The 16,034-nt window shown below is 40.2% G+C and overlaps 1 protein-coding gene across 1 annotated transcript; it reads right to left on the bottom strand.

Annotated features, from left to right (window-relative positions):
• Positions 1–5,619: 5,619 nt before the first annotated feature.
• Positions 5,620–6,594, bottom strand: LOC120084187. Its single transcript, XM_039040079.1, has one exon. The coding sequence runs from the start codon at positions 6,592–6,594 to the stop codon at positions 5,620–5,622; it is 975 nt and encodes a 324-aa protein (XP_038896007.1).
• Between the last annotated feature and the right edge of the window lie 9,440 nt (positions 6,595–16,034).

Genomic DNA, 16,034 nt, shown 5'->3' with positions numbered 1-16,034 from the left:
ACCAGATCCAAGTATAAATCTAATTTAGGTTCCTGGTAAGTCCAAGGTTGAACTCAGGGATTCAGTCAAACAAACGCAGACCTTTCTTTATATCTGTTGTAGGGGTTTTCCTAAATATACGAGAAAAATGTGTTATTTATACTAAAGTGCTGTGCCTTTGCAAGAAGATACAAAAGAGTTAAGTAGTGATTAAATGGATCATGCGAAAATGGATTTTAATGTAAGTGATATGCATCGGTCTTAAGATGAGTGTACACAAATCAGAATGTGATGTGGCTAAGATGAGATGAATTACTTATCTTTGTTTATACGTTAAACTTTATTCAACACTTCTCAATGCGAATAACATACAAAACCTAACTCTAGGATGCATGTGTCTAACACAGAATGCAATAGGCACAGTAAGTCTATCTCTAGATGTACTAGGCATCCTACTTGATGCGACTTAGTTGAACAATCTAAGTTAAAAATGCTTTTACCAATTGATCAAGTTGGCTTAAGCATTCAAATGAAGTTTTGCATAAAGTATAAATGCATTCAACATAAACAAGAAATAAACAATGGCAAAATGTGATGGATCAAATATATGAATTTTATAAAGAAGAAAATTGTCTTTACAAAAGCAATATTCAATAAAATGCAATGAAAGTGATAAATGAGATGAAAGGAACTGAGTCAAGTCGCAGAGTACAATCTCTTGTATCTCTTTGGCTCAATTCTGTTGTGTACAATCACTTGTATAGGAGTTTGACGAAGTGTCTTTCTCAAGCTTGGCTTCCTCCGCTCCCTGACCGGCGGTGGTGGTGGTTCTCAACCCTTCTGATCGTCTTGGCACCATAGCACACCTTCTAAAGAACTAAAATTACGACTATGCTATACAGAGAATGAGAGTCTTGATAAATTTCTATGTACTGACTAACTGTCTAACTCTTGAGGGACTTCATCTATTTATAGGCATTGGTCATGTCCACTTAGTGAATGGGCAGCATTAAAGTCCATGCCCTGGTCACCCACCTGACTCTCGGAAGCTTTTCAGATGCCACCTACTGCACATGCCCATACTGCAAATGGTGATGTGACACAATCAGCTTAGATCAATGTATCTTCTCTCAACCCTTCGACGCATGGCCCATGCATTAGAGCTTTCCCTGCGGCACTTTTTGATTATGTGTTAGCTTTCTGTAAAGATCTTGTAATACAATGCGTTAGCGCTGTAGTATTTAGTAATAAAACTTCTTTTGCATAAGTTTGCTAATGTTTGAGTAATTTCATGCATTTCTACTAAAAATGGGGAAAATTTATCATTAAAAACCTTAGTTGTTCCAACTTAAGAACAAAAATAACTTGTATTTCTACAAGTTATCACCACCTCCAAATTTGAACAATGCTTGTTCTCAAGCATTCCAAAATAATTCTTTGTTATTTGTCTTAAGTGTGCAGAGTTTGCCTCTCATCATATTTAGTCATAAGCTTGAGACAAGAGTTTGGAAAATGTAACTCAGATTGACTCTTTTCTAAAAGAACTAATGCTCAGTTTTAGATACAGCAGGCCTTTTATCAACAACTCCTTTCGTTTCTCAAAACATTCCCGTTTTTTCTAAACCAACAATGCGTTAGATGCTCCTTTTAAGATAAATGTCGGATAAAAAGAAAAAATATGAATTTTCACTTACCCATGCATTGTTCCAGGTATCCCACTTTCGTTTTGGCTTGCCTCCACGGGTGTCATGCGAGCATCCAACTACGGGTGAGAACCCTTCACAACTAAACTCATATCTAATATTCATGCATTTCAAGATATAATTTCCTCAGACTAGATAGAGGAGTTCTATGGGATGCATTGGTCTAGGAGACTTAACTTCGTTTTGGCTTGCCCCCACAGGTGTCATGCGAGCATCCAACTATGCCTAAGTGCTTGTTCCAACTTTTTAACTCATGCCATTTTGAGGTTTTTCTTTTGAAGTAATGAGAGAGGAGTTGCGTTTAACATTTTTCTTATTTTGTTCCCTTTTCTTTATGATGTACTCGTTTGATGCGTCTTCACTCGAATTTCCCTCATCCTCAAAGTTGGAGATGAGCATACTCATCCCAAATTTGGGGACGAGCTAAATTCTCATTGCTAAAAGAGAAACAAAATTTCAAAAAGGCTTTGAGAGTTCGAAAGGAGTTTAAGACTTAAAAGTTTGTATGCGCTAGAAAGAAAACATGTAGTCTTTTTAGATAAGTTCAGGCTTCATTGATTTTGCTAACACCTACTCTATACTTATAGATTTCATATTGTTGATATCATGAGGTCAGGCAAAGCACACGACTTAGAAAATATCTAAAGAACAAAAATAAAGTATGCTAAGGTCAAATGCAAGGAACAAAATGATAGGAATTTCTCATTCATTTTCATAGATTCACATGAAACAAACAAACAAGTCAAGCAAATACAAAAGAACATCAACTAAATTAAAATACAAAAATAACACAACACCCCAAAACTCTATTGAGCCGGCGCGTCATCCTTGCGTTCTTCTCCAGGGTCTTCATCCATAAAGTGCAAGGGGTTTCTAAGATGGGCAGGCAATGGAGGCAGAGCAAACATTCCAACCAAGACCTGGTTGATGTACTACGTTGTATAAACGAATTGATCTTGCATCCGTCTTGTTTGTTGCCTTAGATAATCTCTTAGAACTTGGTTTTGTTGCTGAAGACCTTCGATGGACGTGGCCAATGGTCTGAGCTGATCACTGATGAAAGTTTTCAACTCTTCAAGCTCATTGCTGCGTTGAGGTGGTGTAGGTTCTTCACTTCTACCAACTGGTTCTTCAAAATTTACTGTGTTGCTTGATCCTAACCCAATTGATTCAAAGATGGTTGGAGGAGGCACAAAATTAGGAATTGGACTTGGTGAGGGCGAAGGAAGGGAACAAGGGATGTCTTGATCTATGTTAGTAGGTTCTTGATGAGTCATGGAGAGTAAGGTTGAGGATTGGCTGCGCTTCTTCACCCGTAAGATCAAACTCAGCTTTGTATTCTTCATGCTCCAAAGCTTCATCGCTGTGTTCAACAATCTGGACGTGTTTTCTTTTGGGGGCGCTCTTAGATGATCGAGGTTTGGTTGCCACTTCTTTGGTAGGTAAGGCAGGTTGATGCAGCGAACCACGAAGTAACGCCTTACTAACTTGATATTTACCAAACCATCAATCTCTTCATGATCATCCCCCAGAAGGATGCCCCCGCATTCACATAGTGCACAGATTAGCCAGGGGAAGTAGAGTTGCCCTTGTGGCTTTGTCTTGATGGCCTTGATCTGATCCCTTATTATTCTTCCAACATCTAAAGGGATGTACTGCATGACGCAATAAGTAGCCAGGACGAATTCCTTTGACAGTGTTTCATCATGCTTTGTAGGCATGATGCTTCTTTTGATCAGATAGTACCATAGGTTTGTTTCTGGGGTTAAGTTCCTAGAAGCTAGCATTTTTCTCCGTTTCTAGATGTTTGCCACTTCCTTCCAGGTTTGGCTACCGTTCTTAACGCATCTTTCAGTTGTCTTGGCATTGGCTGGTCCAAGATGCGATTACCTTCCGTGTCCAGATTACTATCGATGTTAAACACTTCGTTCATCTTGTCGGTTGAGAAACGTATTAATACCCCATTAACGAAGGTTGTGTTCTTCTCATTGTCAAATTCGCTGCTATAGAACATGCAGACGAGGTTGGGCCAAATCCGTGTGTGCCCAACGCAGAACTGAGTCCAGCCCATTGCATTTATTGTTTCTGTTATGTATACTGGCAGTGGGTGGCACTCGGGAAAGAATCCTTTTTCTACAAGTATATCACTGAATTGACGCTTTCTTCCTGAGGTCTTCTTAGGTAACGCGTTGGTTACCTAGCATTTTCCTGCCACATGTTATTTGGCTTCCCTTGCAAGCTCTCTCAATTCATTCTTCAATTCCCTTTGGAGAGTTGTCTTCTTTCGCCCTTGCTTTTTGGGCTGATAGTCTTCCAAGTCCTTATCTAACACGTCGTGCCTTAAGCAACTCCTACACATTGCATCCTCAGGACCGGATGCTGATTGCTCATCTTCTTCCTTCAATATTAATTTTCTTTTCCTTGTTACTCTCTTTCATTTTAAGGGCCCTTCATTCGCGTCGGGTTGGCGTGATTAAGATGCATGTGGGCCAATTCTCCTTTCTTTTTCTCCCTCTTCTTCTTCTAATTCTTCTTCAAGCATCATAGCGTACCGCTCCGCTTCGTCCAATTCAAGTGATGCGTTAGGTGGGTCTGAACACATCATTTGCTTTTCCTCTTGGCTTTGATTAAGACTCGCCAAATAGCACCAAAAACTTCCTACTCGTGTAGTCGAGCCAATTTCACCAACTCTTCAGGATTGCGCTCTGACGTAGGACTATCAGGGGGGGGTCTAGGTGGAGTAAGTGAAGGGGTGCCTGATGGAGTATGAGGCGACCCAGGGGAGGATATGACTATGGGTGAATGCGGCGGTTGGCTTGACACGTCTGATTCAACTGGATAAATGGTGGTTAGGGGCTGGATAGAAAGTGGGGGCGGTGGATGCATGGCTGGTGACGGAGCATTGTGAAGGTAGGCTGGAAGTGGTTCATGCGTTGCACCCACTGCAGTTATGTTAGGAATGAATGGTGGTGGGGCAGGCTTGGTGTAGGGCTTACTGGCAGCCATAGATGATGAACACTGCCTCGGTTTCGAAGGTGTTTTGGGCTTTGGCTTAGGGGTAGTTTTGGGTTTTGGTTGAGGAGTTTTGGAAGGAAGGGTTGTGATGGCTTTGGTGGTTTTAGAAGAGGGTTTTGTAGGTGTTGTGGAAGGTTTCGACCGAGACAGCCGCTGGGAAAGGTTGGTTCTCACCTGTGCATGTGTTTGGTTTTTGACGGGGCTTTGAAGGTTTTCTAGGGCTCGGGGAGGTGAAAATCGAAACAAAGACGAGGAAGAGTAGGAACTTACCGACGAGTGTCCAAAGCTATGGTTTTGGTTCTGACTATCTGATGTAACGACATTGTGGCGGGGAGTTACTGAGTAGATCGCGTGAGGAAAAAAAATGGAGAGGCTAGGGTTTTTTCTTTTTCATTTCAGAGATGGGCTCTAGGAAGAAAATGAGGGAAGAAGGGAAATCAAAGCGTTTGGATCTTTTTATAGGCTGGAGAGAAGAAAGATAGTGGGCTGAGTCTTGGCGGTGCTTGACGTCCGTAATAAATGTGAAGCTGAAGGGACATCTTGGGTTTCTAAGCACTCTAGTGCTTTGTATTCTCGAGACGCATCCCTTCAACTAGGCCATGCGTTAGACTTGGGTCTGACACATCCGTTATTCCCATCCCAATTGTATACAACTTTAAAAAAAAAAAAAACAAGTGAAATTTCTAACTCAAGAAGGCAGAAACAAAGAACAATCAATCTTAAAAACATAGACAAACAAATAAACCAACAAACTCAAACGCATTGTAAAATACAGAATGCAAAAAGACAAGGATAGAGGAAGCGTCCCTAGAATATATGGTGATGCAAACGCAGGAATGCTTCGACGCAGGCCTCAGTTGGCTTCGGATAGTACGAGAGATGACTTTTGACGTTCCAGTTAATCTTCAAAGTATGGCTTCACTCATTGGCCATTTACCTTGAATGTGTTGGTGCCATATTCTCGTGTTACTTCCATTGCTCCATATGGAAAGACTGTTTTAATGATGAAGAGACCTAACCACCTGGATTTTAACATCCCTGAAAAAAAAAAAAAGGCATATTTCATGTGACTAGGTAACGGTTTCAACTCGAGTTCTGGTGGTTCCTCAAGTGATGGACATGTTGGTTTTGTCTGCCGCTCACTCAGACTTGGCAGCTCTGGTTCTTTCAGGTTCTCCTCCAACACAAGGACCTCACATACATGGATCTGTTCTTCAGGCAACTCTATACTGTTTAGTTGACAATCTTCATTTTCTAGGAACTTTAATGCGTTTAACACATTAAATTTCACCTCTTGAGTATCCACGGGCATAGTTAGTTCTCCTTTATGCTTGTCAATTAAAACTTCCCTAGTAGCTAAGAAGGGGCATCCAAGGATAATTGGTACTTCCCTATCTGCTTCATAGTCCAAGATAATAAAGTCCGCTAGGAATATGAAGTTTTCAACCTTTACCAGAACGTCTTCAATCTTTCCTTCAAGGTACTTAATCATTCTGTCAGCGAGCTGGAGAGTAACAGAAGTGGGTTGTACTTCACCAATTCCCAGTTTCTTAAAGATTGAAAGTGGCATGAGATTAATGTTGGCTTCCAAATCGCACAACGCATGACCCACATCCAATCCTCCTATTGACCAAGGAACTGTGAAGCTCCCAGGGTTCTTTTGTTTCTTGGGTAGGTTGTTGCTTACTAATGCATTGCACTCCTGCATTAGTGTGATTACTTCCGTCTCGCTGACTCTTCTTGGTATCTGCTCCAGGGCTTCTATAAGTGGAATGTTGATATGCAATTTCCTCAGGGGCTCAAGAAAGCGCTTGAATTGTTGTTCATCATTCTTCTTCATTAGATGTCTAGGGAATGGTGCATTCACCGGCACTGCATGTTTTCCCGCGTTAGACATACTGAGTTCTGAATGGATTGTGGTCTCAGGCGTTATTTCTTCTTGATCTATTGAACGTGTGATGCGTTCTTTTGAAGGACTGCTATTTCTTGGATTCATTCTTCTTTCTTCAAGAGCTTTTCCACTTCACAAAGACACCGCGTGACATTGCTTCTTTCCATTATTGTTCCCAGGTGTTTCAATGTTGCTAGGTAGACCTCCAGGCTGCATATTTTTCAACTCGCTCACTATCTGCCCTACCTGTATTTCCAGGTTTCTGATAGACGACGCCTGGCTTTTCAGCAACGCGTTATTCTGGGCTATGTACTCCTTTAATAGGCTCTTAAGTGGAGATCCTGAGCTCGACGCCTGTCCTCCTCTATTAAAGGACTATTGATATGGCTGATGCATTTGTTGAAATGCAAGTGATGGTCCTTGCCTTGGTTGTTGGTTTGCCCCTAGGTGGTGCTTCTGATGATTTCCTTCTGTCCAAGAAAAATTTGGATGGTTTTTCCATCCAGGATTATATGTATTGGAAAATGGGTTGTTTTTAATGAAACATACTGACTGAGAATTTTGTGGGCAATCCGCATAGGAGTGAGGATCTCCACAGCCCACACAGCTAACCATGGGCTGCCCAAATGCTTCTACCTGATTCACCTTCTACTGATTTGATGCATTTCCTAGCATTATGTTCTGCAAAAGGCTGGTCATCGTAGCCACTTGCGCTGAAAGTGTGGCTATTGCATTGGAATTGATAGAATTAACATTTTGAGACCTCTTCTTCCTATCAGCTCTTCCATCATACGTATCTTTCACCCATTCCATGTTGTGTTTAGCAATGCGGTCTAATATCTCCTTAACTTTAGAGTAAGATTTATCCATAATTCCACCAGCCGCTGCTGCGTCTGTTGCCATTTGGGATGCTCTATTCAATCCACCATAAAAAGTCTCCATTTGGATAGTTAGTGGTAGTCCATTGTTCGGGCAATTTTTGACCAGTCCCTTAAAACGCTCCCATGCGGAGCTTAAGGTCTCAGCTTCTTCTTGTTCAAAGTTCATAATCTCTCAATGCCTCCTCGCGTTGGTGGTAGGTGGGAAATACTTTTGCATAAATTTATCCATCAACTTCTCCTAGGTGGTGATTTCACCAGGCTCCAATGAGCTTACCCATTGTTTTGCGTCATCACGCAAAGAATAGAGGAACAAAAACAGCCTGATCGCCTCTAGGATGATTCCAGGAATCACAAATGAGTTACACGTTTCCAGGAAACGCTTCATGTGGGCGTGAGGATCTTCACCACGACCACCCTCAAATTGTCCAGCAATCTGGAGCATTTAGAGCATTACAGATTTCATCTCGAACCTCGTCCCATCTGGCGTTGAGTATATGATTCCTGGAGAGAAACTATACAGTACAAGGGACGCGTACTCCCTCATGGGATGCGTGCTGCTGTTCGCCATTAGGATTGGATTTTGTGCAGGATGAGCTAGTTGCTGAGCTAAATTCTGATTTTCCTGTTCTTCCGCCATTGCTCGTTGCCTGTTCTGTTGTCTGAGAAATTTCTGCCTCAACCTTCAACGACGATTCGATCGGTTTCTACATCGGAAGGTCCTTTCAATCTTGGGGTCGTATATGAGTTCAAGAGTGCTCTCCCTGCTCATAAACATTCATAAGCTTAGGCTTAGCTTGTAATACTCCCTCGACCGAAGTGTTCCTACAACAGATACAAACAAAATTTCTGGTTAGTTTTGTTTCTGAATTCCCGGCAACGGCGCCAAAATCTTGTTCGTTGCTATCGTGATTCGAGCTGGGAGTGTATTGTATAAAATAAATTGGAAAAATAAGTTCTAAGTATAAGTGATGCGTTGATGCTTTGATGCGTTAGAAATTGTAACGTGTTGGTGCGTTAAAGATGTATGCAACAGAATGCACAACATTCCTTCTATTTACGTTCAAGTTTTCCTAAACAAGACCCAAGTATAAATTTAATTTAGGTTCCTGGTAAGTCCAGGGTCGAACTAAGGGATTCAGTTAAACAAACGCAGACTTTGCGTTGTAGCTATTGTAGGGGTTTTCCTAAATATATGAGAAATATGTGTTATTTACACTAAAGTGTTGTGCCTATGCAAGAAGATACAAAAGAGTTGAGTAGTGATTAAATGGATCATACGAAAATGGATTTTAATGTAAGTGGTATGTGTCGGTCTAAGATGAGTGTACACAAACTAGAATGTGATGTGGATGAGATGAGATGAATTGCTTATCTTTGTTTATACGTTAAACTTTATTCAACACTTCTCAATGCGAATAACATACAAAACCTATCTCTAGGATGCATGCGTCTAACATAGAATGCAACAGACACTAGTAAGTCTATCTCTAGATGTACTAGGCGTCCTACTTGATGCGGCTTAGTTATTCTCTCGAACAATCTAAGTTAAAAATGCTTTTACCAATTGATCAAGTTGGTTTAAGCATTGAAATGAAGTTCTGCATAAAGTATAAATGCATTCAACATAAACAAGAAATAAAAAATGGCAAAATGTGATGGATCAAATATATGAATTTTATAAAGAAGCAAATTGTCTTTACAAAAGCAATATTCAATAAAATGCAATGAAAATGATAAATGAGATGAAAGGAAATGAGTCAAGTCGTAAAGTACAATCTCTTGTATCTCTTTGGCTCAATTCTGTTGTGTACAATCACTTGTATAGGAGTTGGACAAAGTGTCTTTCTCAAGCTTGGCTTCCTCCGCTCCCTGACCGGCGGTGGTGGTGGTTCTCAACCCTTCTGATCGTCTTGGCACCACAACACAACTTTTAAAGAACTAAAATTACGACTACGCTATACAGAGAATGAGAGTCTTGATAAATTTCTATGTACTGACTAACTGTCTAAATCTGGAGGGACTTCATTCTATTTATAAGCGTTGGTCATGTCCAATTGGTGAATGGGTAACATAAAAGTTCATGCCCTGGTCACCCGCCTGACTCTTAGAAGCTTTTCAGTCGCCGCCTGTTGCAGATGCCCATACTGCAAGTGGTGATGTGACACAATCAGCCTGGATCGATGTATCTTCTCTACGTTTAATTCCCTCCGACGTATGGCCCATGCATTAGAGCTTTCCCTGCGACACTTCTTGATTATGTGTTAGCTTTCTGTAAAGATCCTGCAATACAATGTGTTAGGGCCACAATATTTTGTAATAAAACTTGTTTTGCATGAGTTTGCTAATGTTTGAGTAATTCCATGCGTTTCTACTAAAAATGGGGAGAATTTATCATTAAATACCTTCGTTGTTCCAACTTAAGAGCAAAAATAACTTGTATTTCTACAAGTTATCATGCGCCTTTTACTACATGATCGCATAGGATTTGCTAAATGATCGTCTATACGATCGTGGCCCTTATACTAAACGATCAAGCATTGTCTATATGATAGACACCTAACTTCTCCCACTTGCTTGGTCATGGTATACGATCTTCTCTTCCTCCTTCCCTTTGCCAAATCCAACAGAGCCCACACCTCCTGGATTCTCACACTGACCATACTAAGGGTTCTAAGTGGTAGTGTCTTCTCTACTGCTATGTTCATGTGGAGGCCGTTCGTGAGTAGACGATTGGGTTTTGGTGGATAATTTCTTGGACATTCTCAGCAAGAGCGATAGGAGCAGTCTTTGTACGATAATGAGTTTGAAGGCGAAGAAGGGTTCTTCAACTGGTACGTTTCAAAGCATGCTGATAATTTATTGTATATTGCATAACTAGTTTGTTCGATTGTGAATATTGTAATTCTGTCACAATGAGTTTGGAACGATCTCGCTTCTACTCAGAGATACTCTTCGATAAGAGTTCCTTCAAAATTGACCACCCTTCAGCGGCTTTTGTCCTAAACCTTTGTGAAACTAGATGTCACACGGGGTTCATTTCAGTTTTGCTAAACCGTATTTGATGTTGTATGTTTTTCAACGAGTATTTGCTTAAAATCTAATGTAGGTCAATGTGTTTTTTTCTCAGCAACATGAATGTTTTTCCGTTAAATGCCTCTAGTTTGACCGATTTCATATAGTGGAAAGAGTTGGTTAAAACATATTTCGTGGTAAACGACCTCAAGTTTGTCATGGATGAGAAATGTCCTCAAGTTCCGACCCTTGATGCATCGTGAAGTGTTCGTAATGCACATGAGTTGTGGATGAAGACTAGTTCATTGGCTCGACTTCACATATTGGCTAGCATACCTAATGCTTTGGCCAAAAGAGTTGATAACATGGTCATTGCATGTGAGATCATAGACTCGTTGCAAGAATTGTTTGAACGTCATGCCTCATTTTTCGAGCACAAAGGGATGGATGACAAAACAAACCAGTAGTGTCAGTTCCTAAGATAACCTCCAGGAAGAGAAAGCAAGTGTTGCTGACTCTATTGAAGTTCATCGACGAGAAGTGTTCTCTAAAATGCAACTTGGAGCTTATTTAGGTTCTAATACTGATCCCTTTACTCTTCAAAAAGGGAGGACGTCTATAGACATTAAATGTGATTTATTGGTCTTGGAGACGTGTTTGGTAGAGAATAATGATTCTGCCTGGATACTTGATTCAAGTGCTACTAATCATGTCAGTCCTTCCTACCAAGGATTTAGTTCCTAGTAAATGTTGCCATAGGGAGAGTTGACTCTTCAAGTCAGTATTGATGAGGTTGTTTCAATTGTTGCTGTAGGCAGGCTGAAGTTATTTTTTGACAAGAAACGTTATCTGTTACTGGATAATGATTTTATAGTTCATCATATCAAGAGGAACTTAATCTCGGTTTCTTGTCTCATTGAACAAGGCTATACCGTCTCATTTTCTGAGAGTGAAGTATTTATTTTCAAGAATGATATGGAGATTGGTTTTGGTTCAATAGAGAATAACTTATATGTACTAAGGCTGTTAGTTATAAAAACCTTGCTTAATACTGAAATTTTCAGTACGACGACAATATCTAAGAGACCAAAGGTTTCTCCTAAGGAAAACGCCCATCTTTGGCATCTAAGGTTAGGTCACATCAACCTTAATAGGATTGAGAGTTTGGTGAAATGTGGTCTTCTAAAGAGTTTAGAATAAAACTCCTTGCCGGTTTGTGAATCATGCCTTGAAGGCAAGATGACCAAACGACTTTTTACTGGAAAAGGTTACAGAGCCAAGAAAACCTTGTAGCTTATACATTCAGACCTCTATGGTCCGATGAGTGTTATGGTTCGAGGTGCGTATAAATATTCCATCTCTTTCATAGATGGTTATTCAAAATAAAGGTATCTATACCTAATGCAACGTAAGTCTAAAGCTCTTGATAAGTTCAAGTAGTATAAGGTTGAAGTTGAAAACTTGTTAGGTAAGAAGATAAAAACCCTACGATCTAATTGTGGCGGAGAATATATGGACCTCGAATTCCAGAACAATATGATAGAACATGGAATTACGTCCCAACTCTCGGCCTTAGGTACACCTCAGCAAAATGGTGCATCAGAAAGGAGAAACCAAATTCTGTTGGACATGGTTTGGTCTACGATGAGTTATGCTCATCTTTCAGACTCGTTTTGGTGATTTGCAGTGGAGACTGCATGTTACACTTTGAACAACGTTCTCTCAAAAAGTGTTTCTGAAATACCTTTGGAGTTGTGGAGAGGCCGTAAAGGTAGTTTTCGCCACTTCAGGATTTTGGGATGTTCGGCTCACGTGCTTGTGGCTAATCCAAAGAAGTTGGAACCACGTTCGAAAGTTTGCCTCTTTGTAGGCTATCCCAATGAAACGAGGGGTGGTTACTTATATGATTTGAGTGAGAAACAAAGTGTTTGTGTCGACAAATGCTATTTTCTTGGAAGAAGACCACATCAGGGATCATAAACCACAAAGTAAGCTTCTTTTACATGAGATTTCTAGTGAGACTACTGAAGGTTCAACAAGAGTTGTTGAACAAACTAACAGATCAACAAGAATTGTTAATGTCAGTACATCCAGTCAATCATCTAAAGAGTTAAGGGTTATGAACCCACCGGATTGTTACATGGGTTTGACTGAAGCCCAAAACATCATGTTTGATGATGGGGTCGAGCATCCATTGTCTTATAAGCAAACAATGGAGGATATTGACAAAGATGAGTGGATTAAAGCCATGAACCAGGAAATGAAGTCTATATACTTCAATAATGTCTGGGAACTTGTGGATCAGCCTGATGGGATAAATTCATAGGGTGTAAGTGGATCTACAAGCAAAAATGAGGTGTAGATGAAAAGGTGCAAACCTTTAAGGCTAGACTCGTGGCAAAGGGTTATACCCAGGTTGAGGGAGTGGACTATGAGGAAACTTTCTCATCTATTGTCATGTTGAAGTCTATCAGGATACTCCTATCCCTAGCCATATTTTATGATTATGAGATATGGTAAATGGACGTCAAGACTGCCTTTCTTAATGGTAATCGTGAGGAGACCATCTACGTGGCTCAACCAGAGGGGTTCATTGTTCCAGATCAAGAGCAAAGAGTTTGCAAGCTTAATAGGTCCATTTATGNATCTACGTGGCTCAACCAGAGGGGTTCATTGTTCCAGATCAAGAGCAAAGAGTTTGCAAGCTTAATAGGTCCATTTATGGGCTAAAACAAGCGTCTAGCTCGTGGAACATTAGATTTGACAGTGCGGTCAAATCGTTTGGCTTTGATCAGAATGTTGATGAGCCTTGTGTTTATAAGAAAATCATCAATAGCTCAGTAGCTTTCCTGGTACTGTATGTGGATGATATCTTACTCATTGGGAATGATGTAGGTTTTCTGACTGACATTAAAAAGTGGCTAGCTGCCCAATTCCAAATGAAATATTTGGGAGAGGCGCAGTATGTTCTAAGGATCCAGATTATTCAGGATTACAAGAACAAGAGGTTAGCTTTGTCTCAGGCATCGTACATTGATCAAATGTTGATCAGGTACAGGATGCAGGATTCCAAGAGGGGTTTATTACCCTTCAGGCGTGGAATTGTTTTGTCTAAGGATTAATGTCCTAAGACACTGTAATAAGAATTTAATCATTGATTGTGTAGTCAAAAACTTGTTAGGTCTTTGACGTATGCACTTTGCGACAATGATAATATGTGATACTACGTTCTAAATGATGTATGTGGTGATGCTTAGATGCTTTCTTAATATGTGTTCGTGTAGTATGCGTATGTCACAAGTTTTCTTACGCTGGAACGAAGTATAATTCCAATGCAAGTTTCTCAGAGTGATCTGAGATCGAACATGGGGATTGCGGTGATTAATGCGATACTAATGTGGTATATGCGATCGGGAAACATAAAGAATAATGAATTGATTTGAAAAATTAGGTAAACAGTAAAATGCGATAATAAAAGTAAAGTAATGATAAAATAAATTGCGATAATAAAATGTGGTGATAAGTAAATTGCGGTGATAAAAGAAAGTGCGGTAATAAACAAATGAATAAACAAATAAATATACAAGTTGAGGACTAGCTGTGAAGATGTGCAGAAGTATCTGATGAATGCGGTGGCAAGTCTTGTGAAATGAGTTAGAAAAAGAATGGGTTGTGGGAAAGGACATCGCAAGTTCATCAATCTTATTGAGGACGCAACTAAGGTTCTACTTTCCCTTGGCTTACACCTTTCAGTGATCGGCTGCATTCCCATATGTCTATGGTGAAACAGGGATAAACGTGGTGAACGCAAGGTTGTTTCCATCTCTGGAAATATTTCTCGCTTTAGTTAACGCATTCTTCCAACCTTTTTTTGAGATGCGGAATAACATCTTCACTTCTGCTCTCACAGGTGAAGATGCCGTTGAGCATGCTTTAGCTAAACTCAGTCGATTTCTTCAACAAAGATTAATTTACTCGCTTAATCCTTCCCCTTACTCTGGGATTAGTTACACATGATGAATAAAATGGATGATGAATGTATGGAGAAAGATCAGATAAATGACGATGAATACAATAATGATATTAAAATCTAAGGATAAGCGTTTGGTACAGATAGTGAATGAAAGATTAGAGATGAACACAGTAGATGAATGGAAAATAAGAACAAATACGGAAAAAGTGTCAATTTCTTGACACAGATCCCGATCGGACACGATTTGCTTGCTGGCATGTGGTAGAAATGGAGTGGAAAGCTTCCTTCTCAGGCTTGTTTTCCAAGTAGAAGTGATCTTTGCACAGAGCTTCTTCTTCAGGAATGGAAATAATTGCTTGCTCCAGAGACTTACCTCTCGGTCTTGTCTCGTCTTTCTCCCTGGATTTCTATGAATTGTCTCTTCAGGCCAGCCTCCTTTCTTTGAATTTGATGAAGCTATTTATAGACATTGGCTTCTTCTGCATCAGTGGTCCCACTCTAAAAAGTTGATAATTCCTGCCATGGCATAATGGAAACGTCCGCTCTGCTCCACGTTCAATTTGTCAGAATCGTACAACAGAAAAGCTGTACAATGTCAGAAGTTCTGGTGAATGCGTCGCTCTTTACATCTACAATCGATCGCCGTATGCGGTGTAATTGTTTTGATCTTTTATCGATTACCGCATGCGGTGGAAATGCGTTGATCGTTTGAGTCCATGATCAATTGTCGCATGCGCTGCAATTGCATTGTTCTTTCTTTATTCTTGAATGATTGCCGCATGCTGTGATAATGCGTTGTTCTTTTTTTTTCCTTGAGCGATTGTCGCATGCGGTGACCTGTTTCCTGCAAAACAAAGACTTAGACATTCCATTTTGCCATCGCAATAGGGTTAGCGGGTGTGCTTACGACACTTTAAAATTTTCGCGTTTCTAAGCCAATTTCTATACGGTCGATGCAACTTTTCCTTCTTTTTGCCGCATAATCTAAATAAAACGGTATAAATAGCTTGTATTCTACAAGTTATCAGACACCTCAAGAGGTTGAAGAGATGAGACGGATTCCCTATGCTTTGAATGTTGGAAGCTTAATGTATCAATGTTATGTACTAGACCAGACATTTGTTATGCCATAGGGATTGTCAGTTGTTATCAATCCAATCCAAGATTAGATCACTGGACGGTGGTCAAAACGATCCTCAAGTATCTTCGAAGAATGAGGAACTACATGCTCATGTATGGAGATAAGGATTTGATACTTACATGATACACAGACTCTGACTTTCAGACTGATAGAGATTCTCGGAAATTGACATCAGGGTCAATGTTCACTCTGAATGGAGGGGTTGTAGTGTGGCAAAGCATCAAGCAAGGATGCGTCGCAGACTCTACTATGGAAGTTGAATACTTAGCCGCTTGTGAAGCTGCTAAAGAGGCTGTTTGGCTTAGGAAGTTCCTTATAGATTTGGAAGTTGATCCAAATATATCTTTAGCGATCACTCTCTATTGTGATAACAGCGGGGCTGTGGCAAATTCAAAGGAATCTCGGAGTCATCGTAAGGGTAAGCATATAGAACGAAAAT

Source organism: Benincasa hispida, chromosome 8, assembly GCF_009727055.1.
Source record: "Benincasa hispida cultivar B227 chromosome 8, ASM972705v1, whole genome shotgun sequence".
Taxonomy (NCBI): Eukaryota; Viridiplantae; Streptophyta; class Magnoliopsida; order Cucurbitales; family Cucurbitaceae; genus Benincasa; species Benincasa hispida.
The sequence above is the reverse complement of the archived record's forward strand: the minus strand, read 5'-3'. Positions and strand labels throughout refer to the sequence as shown.

What these genes read in the sequence shown, in the direction of transcription:
- LOC120084187 (XM_039040079.1), bottom strand. Translation starts at nt 6,594, where the DNA reads ATGTCTAACGCGGGAAAACATGCAGTGCCGGTGAATGCACCATTCCCT.